The sequence below is a fragment of the Pseudopipra pipra genome, chromosome 2 (assembly GCF_036250125.1).
Source record: "Pseudopipra pipra isolate bDixPip1 chromosome 2, bDixPip1.hap1, whole genome shotgun sequence".
Lineage (NCBI taxonomy): Eukaryota > Metazoa > Chordata > Aves > Passeriformes > Pipridae > Pseudopipra > Pseudopipra pipra.
Window position 1 is genome coordinate 21,889,848 of NC_087550.1, and position 23,817 is coordinate 21,913,664.

Genomic DNA, 23,817 nt, shown 5'->3' on the forward strand with positions numbered 1-23,817 from the left:
TTTGGAGACTTGGAAGGATGGCTCTGGATGAAGGATATAGGAGTCTTGTCCAACAGTGGTTGCCTGTAACTCCCAGAAGCAGAAAGACAGTCATTCATACAGTGCTGAATAAATCCACAAGAGAACTTGGTAGAGAAAAGGAGCTTAAGGTTAGTCGATCTGAACAATCTCAAACTAACACTGTCTGTTCCCTCCCTCCCCTGATAAGATCTGAATCAACTCTGCTGAAGCCTGGAAGTGCTTTCCAGTAATCCACTTTAGCAACAGCAAAAAGAATTCCCATAGGAGTAATCAGCTAAAGCAACTGTGATTTTTGGCCAGTTAAAATTATTGGGCCAAATTCTGCAGGTCCTCCATCTATATTCTGCTAAATTACTACTGGCATGAAAAGGAACAATTTTGCTTGAGTAAAAAGGATAGTGATTGTATGGTGCTGCTGAATTGAGTGAGTGTGTCTGGATCTGTTTACTATTTCACTGCAAGAGAACCAGCAACACTTGTCTGCCACATGAATGAGCAAGAAGCCATGACTTGTGTTTGCCAAGTAAGAAATCACACCAAGGCAGAAGGACTTTATTGTGCCGCAGAATCATAGCTGAACTGAAAGATAAGAATTAGAGAAATAAATAGAACTGCGTGATTTGTCTGCAGTTTTAAAAGAAGGACCTGGCAGCATTTTTTAAGAATGCTAGGAGACTTGGAAGATGTGTGGTTTTGCTTGTGTTCATCGTACTCTAGAAAGCTCTCTCCAGTCTCTCTCCTCCCTCAGTGCTGCCTGTGAGGACTGCTCTGGTTAAGAGGAGCAAGTCCCAGATGGTGGCAGATTGGTGGTATAGCCTGGCAGAAAGGGAGGCTTCACGGAGCCCCTAGAATGAGCCTTGCTTACTCCAACAGAATTACAGGATAGGGCTTCTTTTGTTTATTGTGAAACAGTGAGGGTAGGTAGGGACTATGTCCATGGGAAATTTATTCTGAAATAATAGAAGAGAGAGGGGAAAAACTTACTACAGCATAAGGCTCCATAAACTGTAGTTATGCTTACTCCAAGCGTCTTTAGCTGATGGTAGGCTTAGACAACAGTAGGACAGACTTCCCATTGCTGTTCTATATATGAAAGGAGCTTGGATTTCCCAGAGGTTCTTAGTACATTTAGCAGATTTTTCAAAGTTCTAAGGAAAAAATTGTATCTTAGTTGCTTTGGTAAATATATTCTTTTAATTGACTCCTAGAATTACAATCATCCTAGATTTAAGGGTAGACTTTTTTCCTCTGTTTACTGAGTTCTCAAAGGGATGAGCTAATTATATTACAGCAAATTCAAAGCAGCTGTATGTATGCCCTGTGTAGCTCTTAAACATTTGCTGAAAGGTATAACAGGTGGTAGCTGATCATAAATAATCCTTTACTCTATTAAGTTATGTTTCAAACTTGCAGCTAAGTTGTCCTCTGTCTCCTCTCCCTGCTCTTCTATGAAGATGGTGCCTGTGGGTTTTTCGGAGGGCAGTGCCTGGTGGGCCTCAGGACATTGTGCTGAACACTGAAGCAAGCAAGATAATTTCCACAGTTGTTATCTGAGTAAAAATGAGGTTTTATTGGACCTTCCCCCCAACCACCCTCGTGGCTTTGTTCATTGTGGCTTCTCTGTTCTGTATTTTCCCCTCCATTAGCCCCCTTTTGCCAGCCCACCACTTCGTCATATGTGGAAATGTCAAGTGGCTTTAAAAATGAATCAGAACATGATTTCTGTTACCCTCAGGTGTCTGCCTCCATCTCCCTACTTGCCCTCTAAAATGCTTTCTGTAATTACTTGGTGTGGGCTAAGTTGGACTAATTTAGTAACAAATAAGTATAAAGTGAATTACTGGAAGTTATTCAGTTCCTCAGCCAGATTTCAAACTTCTCACATATTTTTCCTTAGTTGTAACAACTAATATGTTTAGTACCTCATCCCACACCATATTAGCATCAATGCCAGGATTTGTGAGGGTTTCCAAGAGTACTCATTTCTCATTTGTTCTCAAACTAGGCCAAAATACGCACTTTATAAAAACAAATTTACTTCATTTTCCAGGAAATTAGTATTTGTTATTTATTTCATTTTCAAGCTTTTAAAGACATTTTATATTAAAGGTTATATTATCTATAAATATGTTATATTAAAGTATAAAATACAATGAAAATTAATAATAATTTTAAATTTAAATATGAAATGCAAATATAAACAGATGAAACAGCTAAACCTTTCAAGATTTTTGTGGGATTTCCTATTTATATTTTCAACCCAATAGTTTGCCAAGGTGAGCATGAATTTGCAAAATGTTTTGGTCTACCTGAGACTTTTTTTTTTAATTTCATCAAAATATCAGCCACCAAATGTCATCTTCAGTTATATGAGCAGGCTTCTTTACTGGAGTGAAATAATACAATGATGTGGCTTTAAGGAGCTGGTTTGGCTTGTTCAGTGAGCATGGATTTACTCAAAGGGCTCTGGAGGCTCAGAGAACTCAGACTCCATCTTTCCACCTAATTAGCAATGGGCAGTGTGATACATACATTCCCCTAGCACATGACATAGTTACAGCTGTGTGGCTATTAACCTCTTATAGTATCTAATTCCCAGAAAATACAAGCAGAGATGCAGGGTTGAGTGGAACCCTTGTTTGTTCAGAGATTTTCCTACTGCCTAGTGATTAACAAGTTCGAGTAGTTTGAGGTGCAGATGGTGAATTTGCTGTTTCTTGCTGTTTTTGGTGCCACGTTTAGTCACTTGCTGTAGGTTTGTACTGATGCTGATGAATGGGTTTGGGAGTGACCGTTGCTCTTGAGAGTGCAACTGGGAGACTGGTTTGGAGTACTGCTTTAGAAATGGACATGGCCTTTTGGGTTGGCTTGGGAGAGATCATGGCCCTGAGAATAAATTTGGGGAAGCATTTGTGGCTGGCCCAGAGGGTGGGCTTGGGTGTTAATGGATCGTTATGAATGCATTTGGAAGATGATGTGTTCTTGGGAGAAGCATCAGGAGTGGGCACAGTCTTTGGAAAAAATACAGTCTTTGGTGTGTTTGTCTTGCCTTTTGCACGTATTAGGACTGGCATATACAGCCCTGCTGGAAGGTCTTTTTTTGACCTTTCATCTGATATTTCCATGCACCTTGCTCCCACTGGAGGTCAGTCCCCATATAGATCTTGTGGTGTGCTGTGGTAAGGAAACCACAGAAGAGGAGTGAAGCCAGGCAGCCATTACACTTCTGGTTTCTAACCCAAGATTTGCTGTAAATATTATAACAATGCCTTTTAAATTAATTTGTCATCACATATTCCATACAAAATCAGACAGCAATATTACTGTTCATACATTGTGCATGAGTGTAATTATATATAGTATGAGTATTTCTAATAACACTGATGCACAATATGTGAACAGTTGATGTTGTTGCATGCAACTGCGAACTACTCTGGTATGTCTCATATACAGCAAATAGCTGGGGAACAGCTGGAGGAAGAGTTACTAATCTGAAAGATAAAAGTACCTGGCAAAAAGCATCATCTGTGCTTAGAAAAGAGGTATGTTTGTGGAGCAGGACTAAGTACTGCTAATGGGGACATCTCAGCGTGTTCTCCAAGGACAGACCAACGTTCGCATAGAATGAAAACTGTTCTCCCTTTTTCTCCAAGCGTATAAACTGCAGCGGTTTTGAGTGCCAACTTCCAGGATTGTACAGAACCTATAACTTCTGCATGCACAGCAGTTCGGCTCTAAAAAGGAAGGTTAATTTGTCTTAAGGTAGGCATCCAAAAATAGAAGCCACCCCCTCTTCCCTCTGCTATGCACTTTTGAAAAGAATGAACTGTAACTGTGGGAAGGCCAACAGCTTGGTCCTGACTGCTGGTGAGGTAATGGTGCTCCCAGTCATCATTGCTCTCTTCCCATACAAGTGTATTCTGCAGAGAGAATGCACTATGATGGAGATGATATCTTGGCAGCTCTTACCAAGAAGCTCATAGTATCTGTGAGCATGTTCTCAACTCCTCCTGCTGAAATCAGCCTTCTAAGAGAAACTGGGAAACGCCATGAACACCAGGATCCACATTTATAACTTCATTTATCCCCTTTTCTCCTCCTGTAGTTCATTTTTCTGATCTTATTTTTGCCTTTTCACCCTATATCTGCCTCCCACATTCCGTTGACACTCACTATTGTTCTTGCCTGTTGTTCTCTCTCCATTTCTTCTTTTCATGACAGGACCAATCCATCTCCCCTCTTTTTGCTCCTTGCAATTATTTCCCCTCTTGAAAGGTATTGCTGCCTGCTGTGCCTCTAACACTGGCGCTCTATAAAAAACAAACTTGCCTCCAACAGCAAATTCCTTGATAAGTATCCTTACAACATAGTCTCCCAACCATACTTTTTGTCTCTTTTTCACTTGTTTTTTGGCAAAATCTCTCTTCTTTAGCATGTTAGTCAACAGAACTATTAGCTACCTTGGTTACTCTTCTTAGCCTTGTCATCTCTGCATAGTCCTTGTACTTAACAACAAAAAATCCCAAGGTATTTTTCTACAGACATTCTTCTGCATGTCTCTCTCCCCACATGGGAATGTTTTATAGCAAATTACCCCTCCCAGAAAACAGAAGTATTTGGCTCTGAAAATCTAATAGCAATGCTGCAAATAATGAAGATAAAATATAGACCTTCTCTTCAGGAAAACATTGTGAATACTGGGCAACAGTGATCTTAAGGTGTTAAATGTACAAAGTCAGGAATAAGACTTCATTATATAAATTACTTGTACCCATTTGTCTTAAAAGCTGGTTTTGTTTCCAGTATCCTCACAACTACAAGGTATTTAGCAAGCTAAGAACCCAACAAAAAGATAAGATACACTGTCAGGGGGGTGACTGATAAATGAGGATACTAGAAGATTACGTCTATATAGATTACAAAAGGACAAAGAAGAGGTGAAATACAAGTATACAAAACAAAAAGGGAAAGACTATATCTACAACTGACTTGGGAATCTTCACAGAACATCATTAACCCATGCAGCTCATTGCCATAAGGTATCAATGAGATTAAATACATTATGGCTTCAAATACATTTAAATACATTATGTGGCTTCAAGATTTCACAGTTACAGGAAAGCAAATAAGATTTCCAAGGCACAGAAACTCTCCTTACATTAAGTTGGAAGGCCAACATTAGGATGAATCTTTCATTAGGCAAGCTATGCTGTAATTGCCTTCAACAACATTTCTTACTGGTTTGATCAGATGAATCAACTCTGTTTGAGAATGAATTCTAAACTCATCGGACTGCGAGTGCAATGGGGTTGGGAATTCCTGTCTTCCTGTTGGCCTGAAAATTTGCACCTCACTTTGTGCACAGTGAAGATATGAAGCTGACAGATGACCAGAATATCTGTGGCATGAGTTTCATTGCTGGTGGCTTCTGTGCTAAGGTAGAAAAAAAGTGATTTACACGAGCCTCCTTTCATGGAGTTTATGTACTGTTGTTCAGTTGTCAGCAATGGGTACATATGTAGAAAACTTAAATTCTGGTGACAGAGAACTATATCTTTCTTGTCCATTATCTGTTAGTAGCCCCCATGTGAAAGCATTTCCTGTTTAAACCCTGTTGTGGCTGAAGTTCTCTGAAATAAATTTTATTTTAGCCTGTTCCAATTTAGCTACTTTTCTGCTGTACTGTGCTGTCTACATTTTGAACACGGTATGTAAAGAGCCCCACAGAAGCACAGAATGACACTTTCTGACCAACAGACCACTGACAAGGGGATGACGTTTCAAAAGAAAGCCTTGTTTTGTTAATGGAAACAGGAATGAGGTGCCCCAATCTCAATGGCTGTGTATGCCAGTGGCTTCTTTCACTGATATCTTTAGGAGCAGCTCTAGCACATCCCTTCTGTGGGGTGGAGCTTGTCAAAAGCTTAATGCTTCCTCCTGACCTCCAGGGAGCCCTGGGTGATACCACAGAGTCTTGGCCTGGCTGAGAGAAAGTGCAGAAAACACGCCCTCCCCTGCAGAACGGAACCATCACCACAAATCACCTTGTGAATCCTGCTCTTGAGAAGGGGCTCTGCTAGGCAGAAATTCCAGAATGTCAGCTGGAGGCCTGAGATGTCTTAAATGGTTTTTGTGGTAGAAAATCCCACCCGGCTATAGTTCTGCTAAAATCTTTAGCTGTAACCACAAAGCTTCTTTCCAGATTTTCTCTGAGTGATAACTGTTTCTTATGACTCTAGTTTAAAAGACTGCATTTAGACATTTGTGTAACTTTCACTCACTACAAGTAGTCATGATAGGGAGGAATCAACCAATCTGAGTTTAAAGAGTGAAGTTAACCCCAGCTATTTTAAAGGTTAAATCTGAGCCCATAAAACATATGCCTTAGAGTAAGTTTTTTACAGTCATGTAACTGATCGTATCCAGTAAGTAATGATCACTTTATTTTTTTCTAGCATAATAAAAATACAGAAATGGATATCTGCAATATTGTTCCAATTTAACTGCTTAACACATTTGGTATCATTACAACAGGTTCCCCTGAGCAGACAAGGTCTCCCTCATGAGAGATACTAATGCTAGAAGGCCTTAATAAAGCAAATGTGAACTGGACAGCACCTCATGAAAAGGAGCTCAAGGATAGTACCAGGTGATTTGGCAACTCTTAGCATGGCAATTCCTGTTCAGGGTTTATTTGTGAGCAGGTATGTTGACCCTGGAGGTAGATTGGAGCCCTAACAGTCATTTTCTTCTCACACTGCACAGAGAGGCACTAGGCAATTATCACTTGGGAGTTTTTGTGAGTCAGTGCTGTCCCACTGGGGAATACCAGGGTAACTTGCTAATGCTTTCAGAGCAGTTGGGCATGTTAGAGCTGGCAACATGGTGGACATTAGACAGCAGATGGTAGGAAAGAAGCAGGTATTTTCCTCACTGAAAAGCCTATAAAATCCTTGTCTTGCACATGTATTCACATGTGTGTATTCACGTTTTTGTGCACCCTTACAGTCACTTTCTTTGACACCAATCTTTCAGAGAGACTTCAAGTCCCAGTGCTTAGTCTTACAACAAATCCTTCTTCATCTAACGATTGTTGAGGAAACTGTAACCTCAGAGTGGAACTAAAAGGCTCAGAAACCCAGGGGGAACAAAGAAGTTATCAGATTTGTTTCAGGTGTTATGGTTTCTAAATAGCTTTTGAGGTATTTTTTTCTTCACTTTTTAAGGGCTCAATGCAAGAAATATTCCATATAATACATAATAATCCGCCCAAATCAAGTAACAACCACTGCACAAAAATGAACAATGAATCATTAGTAGAGCAGGACATGAGCTTGTATTTTTGGAGTCCTTTTCTTCTGCCTTGATGACAGGACTAGCCTCTTTCTTTGCATAACAAACATGTAATAATTTGGTCTAGACTCTTTTATTCTAAGCCACAGACAGACAGGTAGGAAAAAACATTCCAGGAAAGAGCCTGCTGTGCAACCCCATTTTTCTGTGCTCTTTTTAGAGGAACAGATTAGGGGCAATAAGCAGGCCTTGAACAAGAACAGGCTCTGGAAATATCTTAAATAGGCCTCACAAAGTTAGAAGGTTCATTTATATTACAACCCCATGCTTGGTTTTGGGATAGTTATTTACTGTTTCATACAACAGTAAATGGGAGAGAAGGTAAACTATGACATGACAGCATAATATTTTTTAAATCTTCTGGGCAGTACCTGTAGGAGTTTTCTTTGTAAGTCTGTTCCTTTCTTCTGAAATCATCTAACCAAACTACAATTTGTGGGTGGATAGCATGGGGTGGGTGGTAAATAGCAGACAAAAATAGCTCTCAGCTTGAGAAAGTGCAGGGCCATTGTGGCCTGCAATAAGGGGCGTGAACTGTGATGAAGATGAACAATTATAAAGTATTGATTGCTATGTGATGGTTAATTAATATATCCTCAGGTTGTGATAGTCTTAATTAAAAAATAAATTATATTAACTTCAGTAAGATTAATTTCAAGATATGATACTATTGAGTAAGTGCATAGGCATTAGAATTCTGCCTGTGAAAAGCATGTTATTTAATTCTAGTCCTGGATAAATTTGATCCATGGAAATTGATGATATTCATCTGAGAGAGCTTACCATAAAAATGCTTTTATAGGGGACCTGATTTTGTAGCCTACTAATAGTCTGATGAAGCTGAAGGGAACAGAAGTGTTTCTGTTGTCTGTAATATGAGGGTCTGGGGCCTTGAGGTCAGCAATTCAAAATTAATGAACACAGTTTATATACATTGCCATACTCCAGTAACATCTTACTCTCGACATTTCTTTCTACCTGTAAAGCTCTCCTTACAAAGTTTGTAGCAACATCTATTTTTTTTCCTAATGTTGTTTATACCAAGAACTTCAGTAAGGAAGCATCACTCCATAAAATGGAATCTCAGTAGCCTGCCTTGGCTCTGTTCTGTAGTGTAACACATACAGTCATCCTTCTTATCCCTGCCTGAGCAATGGCACTACTTAAAATCCTCTCTTGGACAATGGAAACTAAATGTATTTCCCTACACAGGACTGAACTCTGACAAAATGTGAGCCACAGGAGGCAGATTCTATCTGCGGACTTGACCAAAGCAGGGAAGTGTAAAGACTGGCTTTTAGAGTGATCTTATTTCTGTGGCATAGTTTGGAAGTGCTGTAATTCCATGAGTATCACTCAGAGGTTATTTGTGACAAGAAGCCCATAAATTGGCCGCAGTGCAGGCTACATCCATGTGATAGTATGAGAAGAAGTTTACTGCAGGAGCGCATCTGCCTCTACCTCTCCTGCACCCCTCAAGCTCCTCAAATGCCATTTCTTTTCTCTCACCGCCCAGAGCTCTTCCATGCCTGCTTGTGATAATGTGGGTATCATCCTAGCATGGTATGAAGTTTGTTTTTTAAGTACCTGAACTTTTGAAGAGGTATTGTCTGAAGTATGGGCTTTACAGCTGTAATATGGTGTAGAAAGCTCAGAATCAGACTGCTTTTCAGCAATCTGGGTCATGAGTTGGCAGTAGTGTCAGCTCTAACTAACTTGCCTCTCAGTTCTCAGATTTGTGCTGTCATCTTGGTATCCATTTCAACAGTATCTGCCTTCATTACATACAAGAGGCAAATGTACCACTTGATTCAGGTTCATAGTAGCTTTATTAAAATTCAAACCCTTCTGTTTGCAGCATGTATCAGTTTTAAACAGGTAAGACATTTATATGTATTCCTAAAAGTTTGTGAAATACAGATTCCAGATATGGTTTGTTCTTACTCAGAGAAAAGCAAAGGGAAAAGCAAACCAGTTGTTTCAGGTTTGTCTAACATGAGGATGAAACTGAAGTAACTTCACAGATGTCAGTGGGTCAAATAAGTCTTCCCTAGGACAAGACTGAACTGGCTTATATTCCTAGAGTTACACTGAGTTATTCCTCATCATCCCTTGATGAGAGTATCCCTACATCATTGTAAACTGAGCTAATGCTGCAATATTGTATATAAAAATAGAAGGCCCAAGAATCTTCTTCTCAATATTGCACTGATCAGGTGATAGCCTGAAGCATGAAATTAGTTTGCTTATAGATTATATAGATATGACTAAACATTAAATTATATAGCACCTTCTTAAAACCAGCACTCAATCAATGAAGAACATTCTGATCTCCATCAGGATGGAGGTCTACACTCTTCCAGCTCTATGAGAGGTCAACTTCTTCCCTCTAGTATGTCAAATTATCTGTCATTCACCCTTAAATGCCAGGCTGGTTAAGACAACAAGGATGAAAAGGTACATTCAGTTGTAAATAAATATTAGCAAGCATTTCAGAAAACAAACAGTGTAACAGAGTTCAGTCATAAAATGAAGAAATCAGCAGACATTCAACCAGTGATGAACAGATTCTGTGAGTTTGTGTTTGTTCACAGATTTTTATTGTCACTTAATAAATACGAAATAAAAGCAGATACTAGGGTTCTCTTCCCTGTTATCTGCAGCACTGATGATGATTCCAGCTGGTTGGCCTTAGATGGTTATCTAGGACAGGATTATTTGCGTTTGGCGGTAAGTTTTTCTTTTATCTTCTTCACAGCAGTCTGCACCCATTTCTGATCAGCACTTACGCAGATTCTGACACCATTTCTAGTGATAAAGCTATAGGAAGAAGGAAAGCAAACCAGGCGGCCATTAAATTCCAGTCTCTAAACCCAGATTTGCTGTTCTTGGTTTTCATGCAGAAAATGGGGAAAAATGTGGTTAAACAATTTCAAATGCTGGAGTTTGTAGATGTTAGCTGGAGTAACAGAAGCAAGCAATGTTAGTTTCCTATTCATGGCATGGGTATATGTGGAACATACATGGTCGTGTGCATATATACTGATATTAAAGAAAGGAGCATACCTACTGTTCTGAGATTTTAGATTAAATCATGATGAACATTAATGTCCCGGGAGCAGATCCCAGATTTGATAAAAATGCATGCTAGTGAGCTCAAAAGACCAAACACAGCTCCTAGCAGGAGTCAGAGTTACCCCATATTCTTTCACATGATCTTTCCCCGTGGCTCAATTCAGTGCACTGCTCCACCCTTGCTGAGATTTTTCCCCACTTGCTGATCACCAAAGATCTGACTGTTCAGTGAGCTTTCTGCCCATATTCATGAACAGCAGACACCTCTCAGCTCTCTGAGGCCCACTCATGTCCCACTCAGGCCCCACTCCCTCAGCTGTCAGGTGAGTCCTTCATGGGAGAACTGGAAGGGTGACCTGAACTCGGCAGATTTAGTGAGTTGGGCCATGATGGCCCTTCCCTTTTCTTTGGTAACATGTTTGCATAGGCAAGTCTGAAGGTAAACTGTGCACTAGGTACTTACATTACGGCATTTGCTTGAGTGTGCTTTTCGTAGCCTACAAGATTTCGGATGCTCAGTTGTTTTGTACGCAGATTTACACAAGTGGCTTTGAGCATGGACTGACTTCCAGCACTTCCTAGAAGGGAAAAAGTAAATAAATGAAAAGGGGAATAAATACTATATTTATATTTATATTTAGCTATAATTACTTAATAAATTGTGAAATCAAGAAGATGTCCAATTGTGGTAGGAATGTGAGAGTCTTATGATTTACAGCCACAATATCACTTATACAAGAGAACTTGAGCTATTTTTCTTGATGCATCCTGCCATCTGTAAAGTGTTATTGTTCTTTCAGTCAAGATACTAATCTTCACCTGTTAACCTGAACAATTGTGTAATAATTCTGCCCCTAGGGAGTGACTGCTTCCATAGCAGAAAAGGTATTTGGTATCATTCATATTTGGGTTTGTGTCATCTGCAAATAAGTGTCCATATGGAGTAGTGCTTAGAACTGGCACCTTTACTGGATGGATTTCTATATGGTATCTAAACCAGTAATTCCCCCTACTTTCCAAGTGAAGACAGGAAAGCAAGGCTAGTTCTCTCACAGTGGACATCCAAAAGTAGTGTTAAAAAAAATTGTTGAAAGAAAAGGAGGTATATCTGCCAGAAGAACTAAGTACCTACATACCTTGCTATAAGTCTGGTTTCATAGTCAATGGAGTGCTACTTAATCCTTGCTTTCCCCCAAAGTTTCCATACAATTGAGGGAAATGTATTGGTGATTAATAAAGAGAATCATGACATAGGCGTAAAATTTTCTGGGCAGTTGGTATCTTACATAATGATAACTCAAAATGGGAGCTCATTTAAATGAGATGGAGTATATGGATACATATATCTGTAAGTCTCCACTTGCTAGTTCTGGGTTTTCTCTCACTCATGAAAGAGAGGTTTGGAAGTGTAAGTGTAGAAAACCCTTTCAGAAGAGCTATTATGAGGAGATTAGGGTTTATTTCACTTAAGAAAGCTGTCCTGCCTGAAAAGAGGGGTATCTTTCTGAGAGACAGTTTTAGATATTTTCTCCTCCTGCAGTGCAGAGAAGCTCTGCCTCGTATGAGAAAAGATAAGTTCTTGTGGACATGTTTGAAGGCCCCCACAGTGAAGGGGGGTGGAGGCAGAGACAATAAAAGCCCTGAGAAGAACAGAGGGTGTGGCATGTCTTTTCCTAGGCCAGGTGCAGTTTGTGTTCTTGACTTTGGAAATGAATTCTCCTAAATCCTTCCACTGCTAGGTATTTTGGTGGTACCTGAGCACATTTGACCTTACAGGAAGACATGAGGCAGGACAAACAGAACACTGCTGCACTCTGAGGTTTCTTTCCAAAGAATTTAAAGAGAAACTGGCTTGAATAAAGTCCAAGAGCTGTTCAGGTGCACCTTGCATAATCTCATTATCTGTGAGCTTTTCTTTGTATGAAATAATTAGAATAGCTGAGAAAAGCACACATCAGCCTTTGGAGAAGCTGTAGCATAACCAGTGCACAGGTACTGGCAGAGTTGCTAATTCCTGAGGGTTTGTTTGCCTGAAGGAATATATCTCCTGATCTTGCTTTAGTCACAAGTAGCACTATGCTTTTTTTTTTTTATGCTTCATTACAAATACTTTACTGTCTCAGACTGGTTTTCAAAATGTGGCATCAAGAGAGCTCAAAGATATTCAAGCCATCCTTACTCGTCCTGGAAATATTTTCTCTGCTGGCACACTATTTTCAGGGAATGGCTGCAGGGAATACCAGCAGAGCTTCTCTAAGCCTGGGAACAAACCCCAACTGCTCTGCACCTGAAAAGCTATGCTTTTTCAAGTGTCTTTGTTTTCTTTATCATTCTTTCTAGTCCTTTTTCAATTGCTTGTAGACCAGCTCAATGTGCTCTTTCAGCCTTGGTGATGTTTATGGCAAATTCTACATCCTGGAGAATGACACTGGGAACCGTCAGTCTGTGATGCAAACGCACGTGTTGCCAAGATGAAGAGCGGTATAATTAATGAACATATGAGAACGTGTATGATCCAGTTATAGCAGCACTGGGTCCACATACTCATTGTGTAGCTTCCTAATGTTTAGCAGGTGTCAGTTTGGTTTTAGTGCGGTTTTGTGAAGATACCTTTTCTCTGTGTTTCTCTCTGCATGTTTGTGGGTTTGCATATGGTTTGCATATGAGTGTTTTCTGTGATTTTTATGTGCTTGTTTGCATGAATCTGATTTTAATTGTGATAAGAATATGTGTGTTCGTGGGTGTATCTCCATGTTTTCCATGATCTCTTAGCCTAATGCAAAAGTCACTGACATAAACACCACTGTAGACAGATTGATTTAAAACGTAGCTAGTAAACATGGCTCATCTCAGTGCTCCTATATAGGTCTCAAGTAAGATGTTAAATTGTATGGTTCTTTGAAGAAAGAGAAGATCTTGTATAAATCCATTACTGCCCTTTTTACTTTTTGTTCATGGTTTGCCTATCCGTACCAAAAGATTTGTCTAGACACAAGCATATAAGGCAATATGTGATCCAGAACTGGGAGAACTTTTTAAAATAGGGACATTAGAGGGATTCAGGCTATATAGTTAGAGAAACATAACTAACAAATAATATAATAACATTCCTATAAAAGTAGTATATCTGGAAATGGAAAAAATGTACATCTAATTCAAGAAATATTTTTCACAAAATGTTACTAACCTATAGTATTCATTGCTATATGGCATCAGTGAGACTAAAAGACATTGTGTCTTCAAGATTTCACGATTTTAAGAGAGAGAATCATGCACAGAAACCCTTTCAGTGCTCTAAGGCACTGAGAGTCTCCTTGCCTTAAAAGCAGAAGCCAACCACTAATCGTCAGGACATCAGATGAAATCTCCCATAAAGCTGCCTTTCTTGTGGTTCTGATCTGGATTTCCTACACATTCTGTCTTATAAATCAACAGTGTCTGAATATGAATCCTGCTCATCAGACCACCGCTGCAATGTGGTGCAATCCTGTCTCCCTGTGGGGTTGCAAACTTACCTTTCACTATGCCCACAGTGAAGATGCCAAGGCAGATGATGACGAGGATAGCTGCGGTGTGGAGCTTCATTGCTGGTGCCTTCTGTGTCAAGGCAGAGAAGAAAGAGGCTGTTGTCTGCCCTCTTTCCCAGAGTTTATAGATTGTCATTCAGTGGTCAGTTCCCGGGTTCACTTTTGTGGGTGTCATGGAGAGCCTGAGTGTGAGTGGAAGAACTGAGTGTCAGTACTTTTTTTGGTGACAGAGAACCACCTCCTTTCTCCCACCATCCTTTACTAGCCCCCCTGTGAAGGCTTTTCCTGCTCAAACCCACTGTGGTTGCACTTGCTTCTGTGCTGTGAGTAGGGTTTATTTCAAGCTGCAAAAAGTGAGAGCTCTTGTTGTGTAGCGGAAACCTTTCAGAAAAGTTCCTGTCCTTTCACACCTCCATTTTGAGACCTTTAGCTAAGCCACACTGCAGAGACACAGAGTAACATTCACTTCTTTGAGCAATGGACCACAAGAGGGGGAACTGTGAGCTAGAGGAGGACGGAAAGAGGAACGTCTTGGCTCTTTCCAGAGTGGCTGTGGATAGCTGGTCATGTTAACGAGTAGCTGCGGAGGTGTATCACTGCTATTTCCTATGAGTGGTGGAGGTTGTCAGAACTCTTCTTTTTGCTCTGTGGTTTGATATGGCCAAAGCTGATATCAGCATGTGCTGGGAGAAGCAAGAGTGAAGGCACTTTTGCCTACGGATCCAGATCCACTAAGTCTCCTGCCAATCATTAGTACAGTGGTTTCAAAGAGGAATAAGATTTTACAAAGGGTCATGTTAGAGATGGTGGTTGGATTTTTTTTGCTGTTTTTTCTGTTTCATTTTTGGGGGAGGTTGTTTGGTTTTGGGTGGTGTTTTTGTTTGTTTGGTTTGGTTTTGTGATGTGGACTTTCTAGTATAAAGAATGGATTCTGAGAAAGTAACAAGGCAATCAGAGGCAGAATTTATAGATAAGAAGAAAAATTTTAATTTCGTTTTCTTGTAAACACGGTGTTGATAGCAGGTCTGTTCTCTTGTTACAATTGTACCTCTATCAAAAGCCTCATTTTTGCAGTCTGTGCCAGCCCTATCACCCAAGTTTAGGTGTCCTGTCCATATTGTGGTAAGGTGGTTTGAATGGGCAACATTCCTACATACCAATGGTTTTGCACCTGCAAATATTCTTCAGGCCAGCTGTGGATGTCCAGGCCAAACACACAGCAGCAGCTGAACTAGCATCATCATCCAGAGCCTCTGAGCAGAAATCCCATCTCATGCTTTACACTCTGCAGCCTGGAACAAAAAGCCAGGCTTTGCTAGGCCCACAGAGATGCAGCTGGTGTTGGTATGAATAGGTGAGCACCAGGCTGCATAATGCCTGAGGTTGTGACAGCGGTGTAGAAGAGCTGTCAGAGCAAACCTTGGAGATGTCATACTAGTGTTCTGATTTCAGCTGGGATAGAGGTAATTTTCTTCTTAGTAGGTGGCATAGTGACGGTTTTTTGGATTCAGCAGGAGAAAAATGTTGATAGCACCCGGATGTTTCAGTTGTTGCTAAGTAGTGCTTGCCCTAAATCAGGGACTTCTCAGTTTCTCATGCTCTGCTAGCAAGCAATTGCACAGGAAACTGGGGGTAGCATGACCAGGACAGCTGACCCCAACTGATCAAAGGGATATTCCATACCATAAATTGTCATGCTTAGTTCATAAACTGTCCAAGAGCTCGGATGGCTGATCAGGGATGGGCTGGGAATCGATCAGTGGTTGGTGAGCAACTGTAGTGTGCATCAACTGTTTCTCTTGGGTTTTATTCCTCTCCATCTCCCCCTTTCATCACAATTACTATTGTTATTCTTATTGGTAGTATTGTATCTATTTTTTTCAATCATTAAACTGTTCTTATCTGAACACATGAGGTTTACTTTTTCCAATTCTTCTCTCCCCTGGGGGTGGGGCAGGGTGGTGCTGAGTGAGTGGCTGTGTGGTACCCAATTTGTGGCTGGGGATAAACCACAACAGCAAGTATGATGTTTCCTTGTTCTTACCTCCAGGCCTTGCCTCAGCTGGTTACATCCAGTTTTCCAAACTCTTGATAACATCAGTGTAAATTCCTTTGCATGGGGAAAGGGCAGCATGTGGAAGTCAATTCCCAAAGATTCTTCAGGCAAATTAGCACTGAGCTAAGAACTGTGCTCAAATACATGACTCCTAGGCTGTAATGGCTGGTCTGCAACCCCAGGCACAGTCTGTAGGTCTTGCAGGTAGAGCACAGGTTGTGTGGTATATTTGTATATACACTCACATCCTTTGTTCCTATTGGTTTCACTCTTCATCTTACCTATCCTATGCAAACCAGGGAAACCCAGGGAAAAGGAATAGCAGGTAGAATTGCTTTAATTGAATGCCTGCTAAACCCACTTGCAGCACTAGGGAAGTTGCAAGGACATGGAAGCCAAAGCTTCAACCGAAGCCCCCAAAGGACATGCCTGATGCTACACAGGGAAGTAACCATACTGTCCTCAGGTGGACTATTGGGATCTCTGTGTTAAGTTTGTGTCCAAGCAGCCTGGTGTGCTACACACTGACTGAAATCAGTCCTTGGATGAGATATTCTAACTCTTTAGTACCTGTCAGCTATGAGATGCAAGATAGCAACCTTGCCACTGATGGTGAAGAGAAGTTTTCTGCCCATTGAGAGAGAAGATGCTCCCCCACTTCTGGTCATTGATATGGTATGTACATGTATGTATCTGCTGTCTACCAGCTAAATTGAGCATGAGCTAGCTCAGAAAAACTCAGTCCTTCCCACAGAACCTTCAGCAGGTTGTAGATTCCTCTGAGGTGTGGCTAGAAAGCCTGTTGTTTCTTCAGTTTTCCACCATCCTTCAGGTGGAATGGAAAAACTGCCCTGTGGCAAGTTTCCCCCCCTCTTTGTACTTCTCATTTGCTGTGGCCTCCTGGGCTGTGGTTCTGTGTAGTTGGCTTATGTTTGGAAAAGTCTGTGTTTCAGAGAAGAGTTTTGTGGGCTGGAGTTCCACAGCCCTGTCTTTGGATATTTGTTGATCTCTGCTGTTCTAATGTTATATAAGGCTCATTTTGCATGCACTGTAACACCAGTGGGTTCTTCCAATGTGCCACGGCAAAAGCTTAGCATAAGATGATCAGATTTATTGTCTTTCTGTTTTTTTGCTTTAAAGTCATATTAAAAAGACAGCTAATAAGTGCCCAAAGGGCTTTTTCTCATGACTGCTGCTCAGCTCTGGATAAGTTGAAATGATCCCAATGATCATCCCTAATGATCCTTATCCTCAGCCTCGACTGCCTCCTGTATTGCTCACTCATGACGGGCTGCATTCAAAGCAATCTGGAGGGAATCAAAAGATTCTGGATCATTTGCAGGCATACATCCACAGGCATACATCCACAGGCAAAGCCGATGGTATGATTATGGAGTTCCCTAGTAGTTTGCAAATTCTGAGCTGTGGATAACGATGACTGACTTTACAGCCTTGGGAGAGGATAGGGAGAGCAAGCTCCTGCTAGAGGTGTTCAAGGGCTCTCCTGAGCCCTTCACCCCCTGTTCACACAGAGCAGCCTAACTCCAGTTTACCAACACAGCAACTGGGTCACAGAGAGCTGAAGGGACACATGAGACTGCTCATGCACAGCAGGAAGCAAAGCCAAGGCCTGCTCTAGACAGCTCCAACTGCTGATTGCAGTTGTTTTCTTAATTTTTAACAGTGTCAAGAAATCTTTACTGAAATAATTTTTGCATATACCCTGTTTCATGACAGCAACCCTGTTGAAGGAACGGAAATGTTCAGTGAGCAGTGTTTTGGGCCTAGTATCAAGCATTTACTTATCAGGGTAAAGTTTGAAGTAGTGGATTTTCTCACACTGTAGGCAGCTTTCAAAGAAGAGAGGCGAATATCTCCACAAATAACTAAATTCTTATGTACTCCTAGACATTAATATCTTTAGTGAATGTTCAGCACCCCCTTGAACTTGAAGATGTGCCATCAGGTCACTTAATCACTTTTGAAGACTAAATCAGGGCATTCAGAGACTTTAAGAGGGGATTTAAGAGCCTCGACTTACACACATCTGTATCATGAATAACTGGTGTTAGGGTGGAAGTTGTGTCCTGTCTCTTCCCCTCCCCACCCCGGAGAGAAATATCTGTCTCTATTATGAAGCAATCTGTGCACGTGTCTTATGCTGGACACAGTAAGTAAGTGAAGTTATGTGGGATCTATCTGACCCCAACATATTTTGGTTTCACATTGTTTCTTAACAGTTCAAGTACTGGCTTAAGAATTACCAGCTCGTGACATCCAGGTGTGATATCTCCATGACTTTCCTCCCTCCTCTTCTTCCTTTGCTTTTCAATATTTTGCTCTGTAGATTTCATGCTGATTTCATAGGTATCTGAAATAGCAGTTTATGTCCAGTATTTTAATTTATATTGTAATGGAGTAGAAACAAACACATGCTCAGTGCTCACACCTTAGCTGAGAGACAATGACTTTTAATCTATATCGATGGCTTAAATCACATTTTTAATAACTACTCTGTTTTTGCTGGTTTTGGCAGAACTCCTTTAGAAATATAACCCTATTAATAATACTTTCTCTTAATCATAATAGAGCTTTTCCTTGTAGACCATCTGTTTCCACTACTTCACTGCCAGCTTTTTCCTGCCAGCTTTTCCCTGGTCCTGCCATCTTCCCTTGATGTATTATGTGCTCTTAAATAAGTTAGTTGTATCAAAATCTTTGTTCAGTCATCCAGCTTGAAGTAAAATTAGACTGAGAATGATTTGGTTTGAAAGGGAGCTTGAAACAAACATGTAAAGGTCCCTTTACACAACACAGACAACTTTACAGTCATCTCTATGCAGACATGCACCTGTTTTAAGCATCAGCAGACATGCTGATGTTTTAAGCTGACTCAACACAAATGTGGCATTTTCTGTATAGTAGAGGTCTTTACTCTTTCTTTCATTCAGTGTTGTCTTGTTTTGGTTTATTTCAATGAGTTACACATTCAGTCAGGATTTACAAGAGGAATACTCTGATCCTCATCTTTATAATCTTGTTTTTGTGAGTTTTGGTTCTTTTAGAGATGCATACTGGTAAGTTAACTAAACACTGTTTTAATATCTGTTTTATATCTGTTTTATATCAGTTTTAATGAAATGTTTGAAGGGCAGGCTGTGTAAAAGAGACTCACAAATAAAGCACCAGATTCCAGAAAGCAGAGCAATAAGCAAAACCAGTAAGCATAGATTCAACATTCAGTCCTTTATCTGCTATCTTCTCTTGCCTCCACCCAATAATTGTTCTAACTCTTCAGCGTGTGTTTTCATATGCCAAAGAAAAGCACACATGCCTCTCACATACTTGTGGCTGTTGAGTTCACACATGCTGACACAAGTGCTGTATCGAATACTCCTATTCTGCTGGATTTTCCCCACAATGGAGACACCATCTTGACTCTTTCTCCTGTTGAGACACTAAGTTTTGGAAAATTCATAGGGATTTTTGCTTTTGTTTAGCATCTGTTAAAATTGGCCAGTGATTAAAAAAAAAAAAATTAAGGGAGAGAGAAATAATGCAAAATTCCTTTTTTAAAAATATCGCCTTCTTGAACTTTCTGAAAGGGAATCTTGGGATTTATTTCTTCTGACTTTTTCCCCCTAAATAGCTGATTTCTAATAAATGCATTTGTTTAAAACAAAAATTATCCTTGTAAGCATTTTTAATAACCAAACCTTCATGAGGTCTTACCACAAATATGATAAATTTTAATTTGTAGTTATGATGTTAAACCCTATGGCTCCCAGGAGAACAAAACAAAACAAAACCCAAAAAACCAGAGAAGATAGGATGAGATCATTTCAGAATCTTTGCAAGAGAAATCCATGGATTTTTTTTTTTTTCAAATGAGGATATTTTTTTCCTTCCTTCAAAGAGAGTTACAATAGCCTCTGGAATAGGTACTTTTCTTCTTCATCTCTCAAATGAAGAACTGTCACACTTTCTAACCACACCACTGGTGAGATACATTATCTTGCTTCACACTGGTTAGTATAATCTGAAAATTTGGGGCCACATCCTGTTCCACAAAGTGTTTTAGAAATTCTTAAAACTGATCACAGCATTTGATCCTCACCTGTTCAATGAAAGGGAACTTGATGTTCATGCAGGTCTACCCTTAAATAGATACAGAGTGAGAAGAAGTATTTTTCTTTACGTTGGTTTTTATACTTCCTTAGCCATTTGCTCAGTCAGCCCATAACAGCAGTAGAGTCACCGTCAGAATGAAGGCTTAAATGAGAGGGGTGAGGAAAAAAAGAGCTTACAGGGTGTTGCAGCAAATATCCACTCTTGAAAATTTTCCACTCTGAACTTGATAAAAGAGAGTCCTTGGGGTTTACTTGTTCTGTGGGTTTTTCCCCCCTTATAATGACAATGAGTATGAAACCATGTGTTAGACAAATGCATCAGTCTGTACTATTCCCCTGAGTTCACTGCAGTGAGTGATGCAGTGTGGGAGGCAAGAGGGGATGGGAAAATTTGCACCCTCCTCCCTCAAGTTAGCATTGATTTTTTTCTTTGCAATTTCAGAGATCTGACTCTGACTGCTAAATGCTGTTTCACTTTTTCTTTGCAACCTACTATTATCTCTCACCAAGGGCTGCAGAAACCCCCACCATGTCTAAGATAGCAATAAATGAGGAGCTCCCTCCCATGGTTATCATATTTCTTGCACTTGATTCAGCTGCTTTTAGTGGGGTCATGAGACACTATATTTCTCACCCATGTTTCAGGACAGCCCCACATGCAGCTCTCCACCCAGTCTAGCAAAACGTATCAGGTGTGGTGAATGCCCTCCCTCTCCTCTCCTCCACAAACTCAGCCCAAATTAGCCACATGTCCCAGTGGGCAGTAAAGCTACCTGCTTGTCCCAGGTCAAGTGTCAGATCATCAGTTTGCTGTCTGTGCACTGGCTTATTTACTGACATAGGACACTGATTTCCTTCCATCCCCTACATTACCTTCTTTGAGATAAATTATTGTTTTCCCCATTTTCTACACAGAATGAAAAGGAGGCTATCGTTATCATACCATCAAAGACATGGAAACAGGTGACCTAATCTCTGCTTGATGGAGTAGTTTGTACTTCAGAACTAAGCAGGTACTGATGCAATCCCAAATTAATTGGGATCAGAGTCACCTGAGTGTCGCTGGTTAAAAAAATTCAGGAACTGTCCTATTTATCCCAGTCCTTAGCTTGCTTCAGCTCTTCTCTCAGTAAGTCCACCTCTGAGCTCTTTTGCTTTCTCTCACCATGTGCAACCAGCAGATTCATGTAAGTAAAAACACTGCTTTTGCACAGTGCTTCTCTCCTAAGATTTTCAAGAGGTTGTAAGAGTATAATTAGCTCTTCTGTCACAAAAGAGAAAACATGTCTGGCAAAAGAGGGAAGTAGTGCTGTAGCAGTGCACTGTTCTTCAAATTGTCTGTGGCAAAGACCACTTGTCTTTGCTGCATTCCTGAGCTCTGTTGGTGGATAGAGCTCTGTTGTTCAATTAGATATAAAAGAAGCAATATGGCCTGGGTCTCAAAGGCATTCGGAAATATCTCCTGTGAAATAAGTAGGAGCTGGACTCTTGCTTTGAGTAGTAGCATTTTTCAGTTTTTAGTGTTTAGGTAAAATTAGTACGTGTGTTGTTTTGTTTGGCAGTGAAGTCCATGGGAGGTGTGCAGATCTGGTGCTCCTCGCAGAACTGCAGGAGTTCCCCCATGGAGAACAGGAACTGGGAAGTTTAGAAACTTTTCAGCTCTGTCTCCAAATTTGTGCCTCAATCCTTCCATCAGAGACTTGGCTGAGCCTCAAAACTGTGATTTGTTCTTCACCCTTGAAGCACTCATATGCTCTTACCCATTCTCTTCTTTCTATGATGTTCTGTGACTAAATATATCTCATTCCTGTGCTAGGTTCTTGTGTGTCCATTTAGTTCTCCTCTGACTGGGGTGAGACAGGTGGGTTATGGAGGATGCTCCTCCTTCCTTCAATCCTTGACTTGTAATGCAGGTAGTTTGTGCAGAGAGTAATGAACAATGTCACAGTGCTACAAGGACTACTACAAGTCCTTTAACAAGGACTTACCACCTTGTAGAGAGGGAATGTTAGAGCTTCCAGAGAACATTATAAGGCGAAGTGGATGGAGGTAGCTGCAGTCTAGTCCCTGTAAGTCATAGCCTTTAATAGCTCATCTACTTCCTTATTGCCTAATATCTGTTCTGTGATTTAAGTTTTACCTTAGGAGAAAAAAGTTTGAAAGGTGTGCCATGAACCCAGGGCCTTAAACCTGGGAGAGCTTAGCCTCTAGCTTGAGCGGCCAGGGGAAAAGAGAGCTTAAGAAACTGGCAGGCAAGTGTTAAGCATCTTCTCCCCGGGCAGAAGTGTTGGAGGGAGGAGGGAATTTCAAGGATTTAGAGGCTTGGTAGTCTTGGGGAGTTGCAACCTAATAAAATGGATTTCAGGGGAAACCTGAGCTGGCTTATTTTATGGTGAGGAAAGAAACGGAATGTTATTTGCCAGATTGTGAATACTCTTCATTCTTCTCAGTCAGGGACTGAGGAGACTGATCTTAGAGTTGCCCTGGCCTCACTGCCAGGTTAGAAGCAGGTGCCTTTTCCCAGCAGCTCTTCTCTGCAGCAGCCTTTGTTATGAAGGTCAGGCTAGGTGGTCTGCTGGCCCTTTCTGGCCTGAAAAGCTGCTGCAAGCCATTTCCAGTCAGCAGAGCTTGCCTTGCAGCAATTCATTTTCAGATGACTTTGGGCATGACCTTGTTTAGGCATCTTCACAGTAAGGAAAAAGAGGATCGAGTTCCAACAGGGAACTCAGGTTTAGTGCCTTTGTGGTCGTGATGGCTGTTGTGCCTGGGAGGCTCCCTGCACTCTGGTTGCTCTGCGTGGGCAGCTATAGCTGGAACCCAGCAAGGCAGGAACCTGGTGAGGCAGAACAGACGTGGTTAACAATCAACAGGGTGTACTAGCCAGAGTTAACATGCTGTGCTCAGAAAGGGAGAGAAATAACTCCCTCCTTTTAGGAACTGACTGTTGAGGAGCATCTACTTTTAAGCTTTATTTTCTAGGCTGTGTGTTAAGTCTGTTTACAAACAAATCACTGCACTTTACTGATGCTAATTTCCAGGCCAGAGCATGGGCAAGTAATTTGACTTGGGGAGAATAATAAAAAACATATAATATTTTCCTTAATCAGCTACATCATGATCTTAACTCTGAATTAACTGGATTACCTATATTGTCTTTCTAGAAACTTCTAAAGCCCCTTTCACCCTAGACTAGACCTGCTCCAGAACAATTTTCTCTTATTCCCCTCAGTATGACTATAAAATATCAAGCCTGCTTGGTGCAGTGTGAACAAGTGACCACATGAATAGCACTTACACAAAGTGCACAGACAGCTGCATGTGTTTTGTCATACCTTCTATGTGGTGTGTGGTATTGCCTTGATCTTACCTAACCAATAAAGGATTTGGAAAGAAAAAAAGAACAAAACACTCAGCTGAAACAGAGCAGGGCAGAAAAATGTAATTATCCTTATTTTCCACCCTCTTGGTGTCACTGTTAAGCAGTGACCCTTCCCCACATCATCTGGGTTAAAAAATTGGGTTCAAACTAACAACAACCTGTCTATCCAAAGTTATCCATTCTCATACATTTTGGCACTTCAAAATCCTGATGAGGGTCAAGAGGACTTCTCGGCTGGTAATCTTTGTGGGTTCAGAAATAAGAAATATTGTCTTA

The 23,817-nt window shown here is 40.7% G+C and overlaps 1 protein-coding gene and 1 long non-coding RNA gene across 4 annotated transcripts in view; one reads left to right on the top strand and one right to left on the bottom strand.

Annotated features, from left to right (window-relative positions):
• The window catches only part of LOC135409162 (uncharacterized), a 275,200-nt gene that overhangs the window by 56,451 nt on the left and 194,932 nt on the right, over positions 1 to 23,817 (top strand). The window lies entirely within an intron of this gene.
• On the bottom strand, positions 9,185 to 14,467 carry LOC135406669 (lymphotactin-like). The gene is made up of 3 exons (XM_064641037.1): positions 13,965 to 14,467; positions 10,913 to 11,027; positions 9,185 to 10,194 (listed from the first exon to the last, which is right to left on the bottom strand). Exons 1-3 carry the CDS (start codon positions 14,110 to 14,112, stop codon positions 10,089 to 10,091), a joined length of 369 nt encoding a protein of 122 aa, XP_064497107.1. The 5' UTR covers positions 14,113 to 14,467; the 3' UTR covers positions 9,185 to 10,088.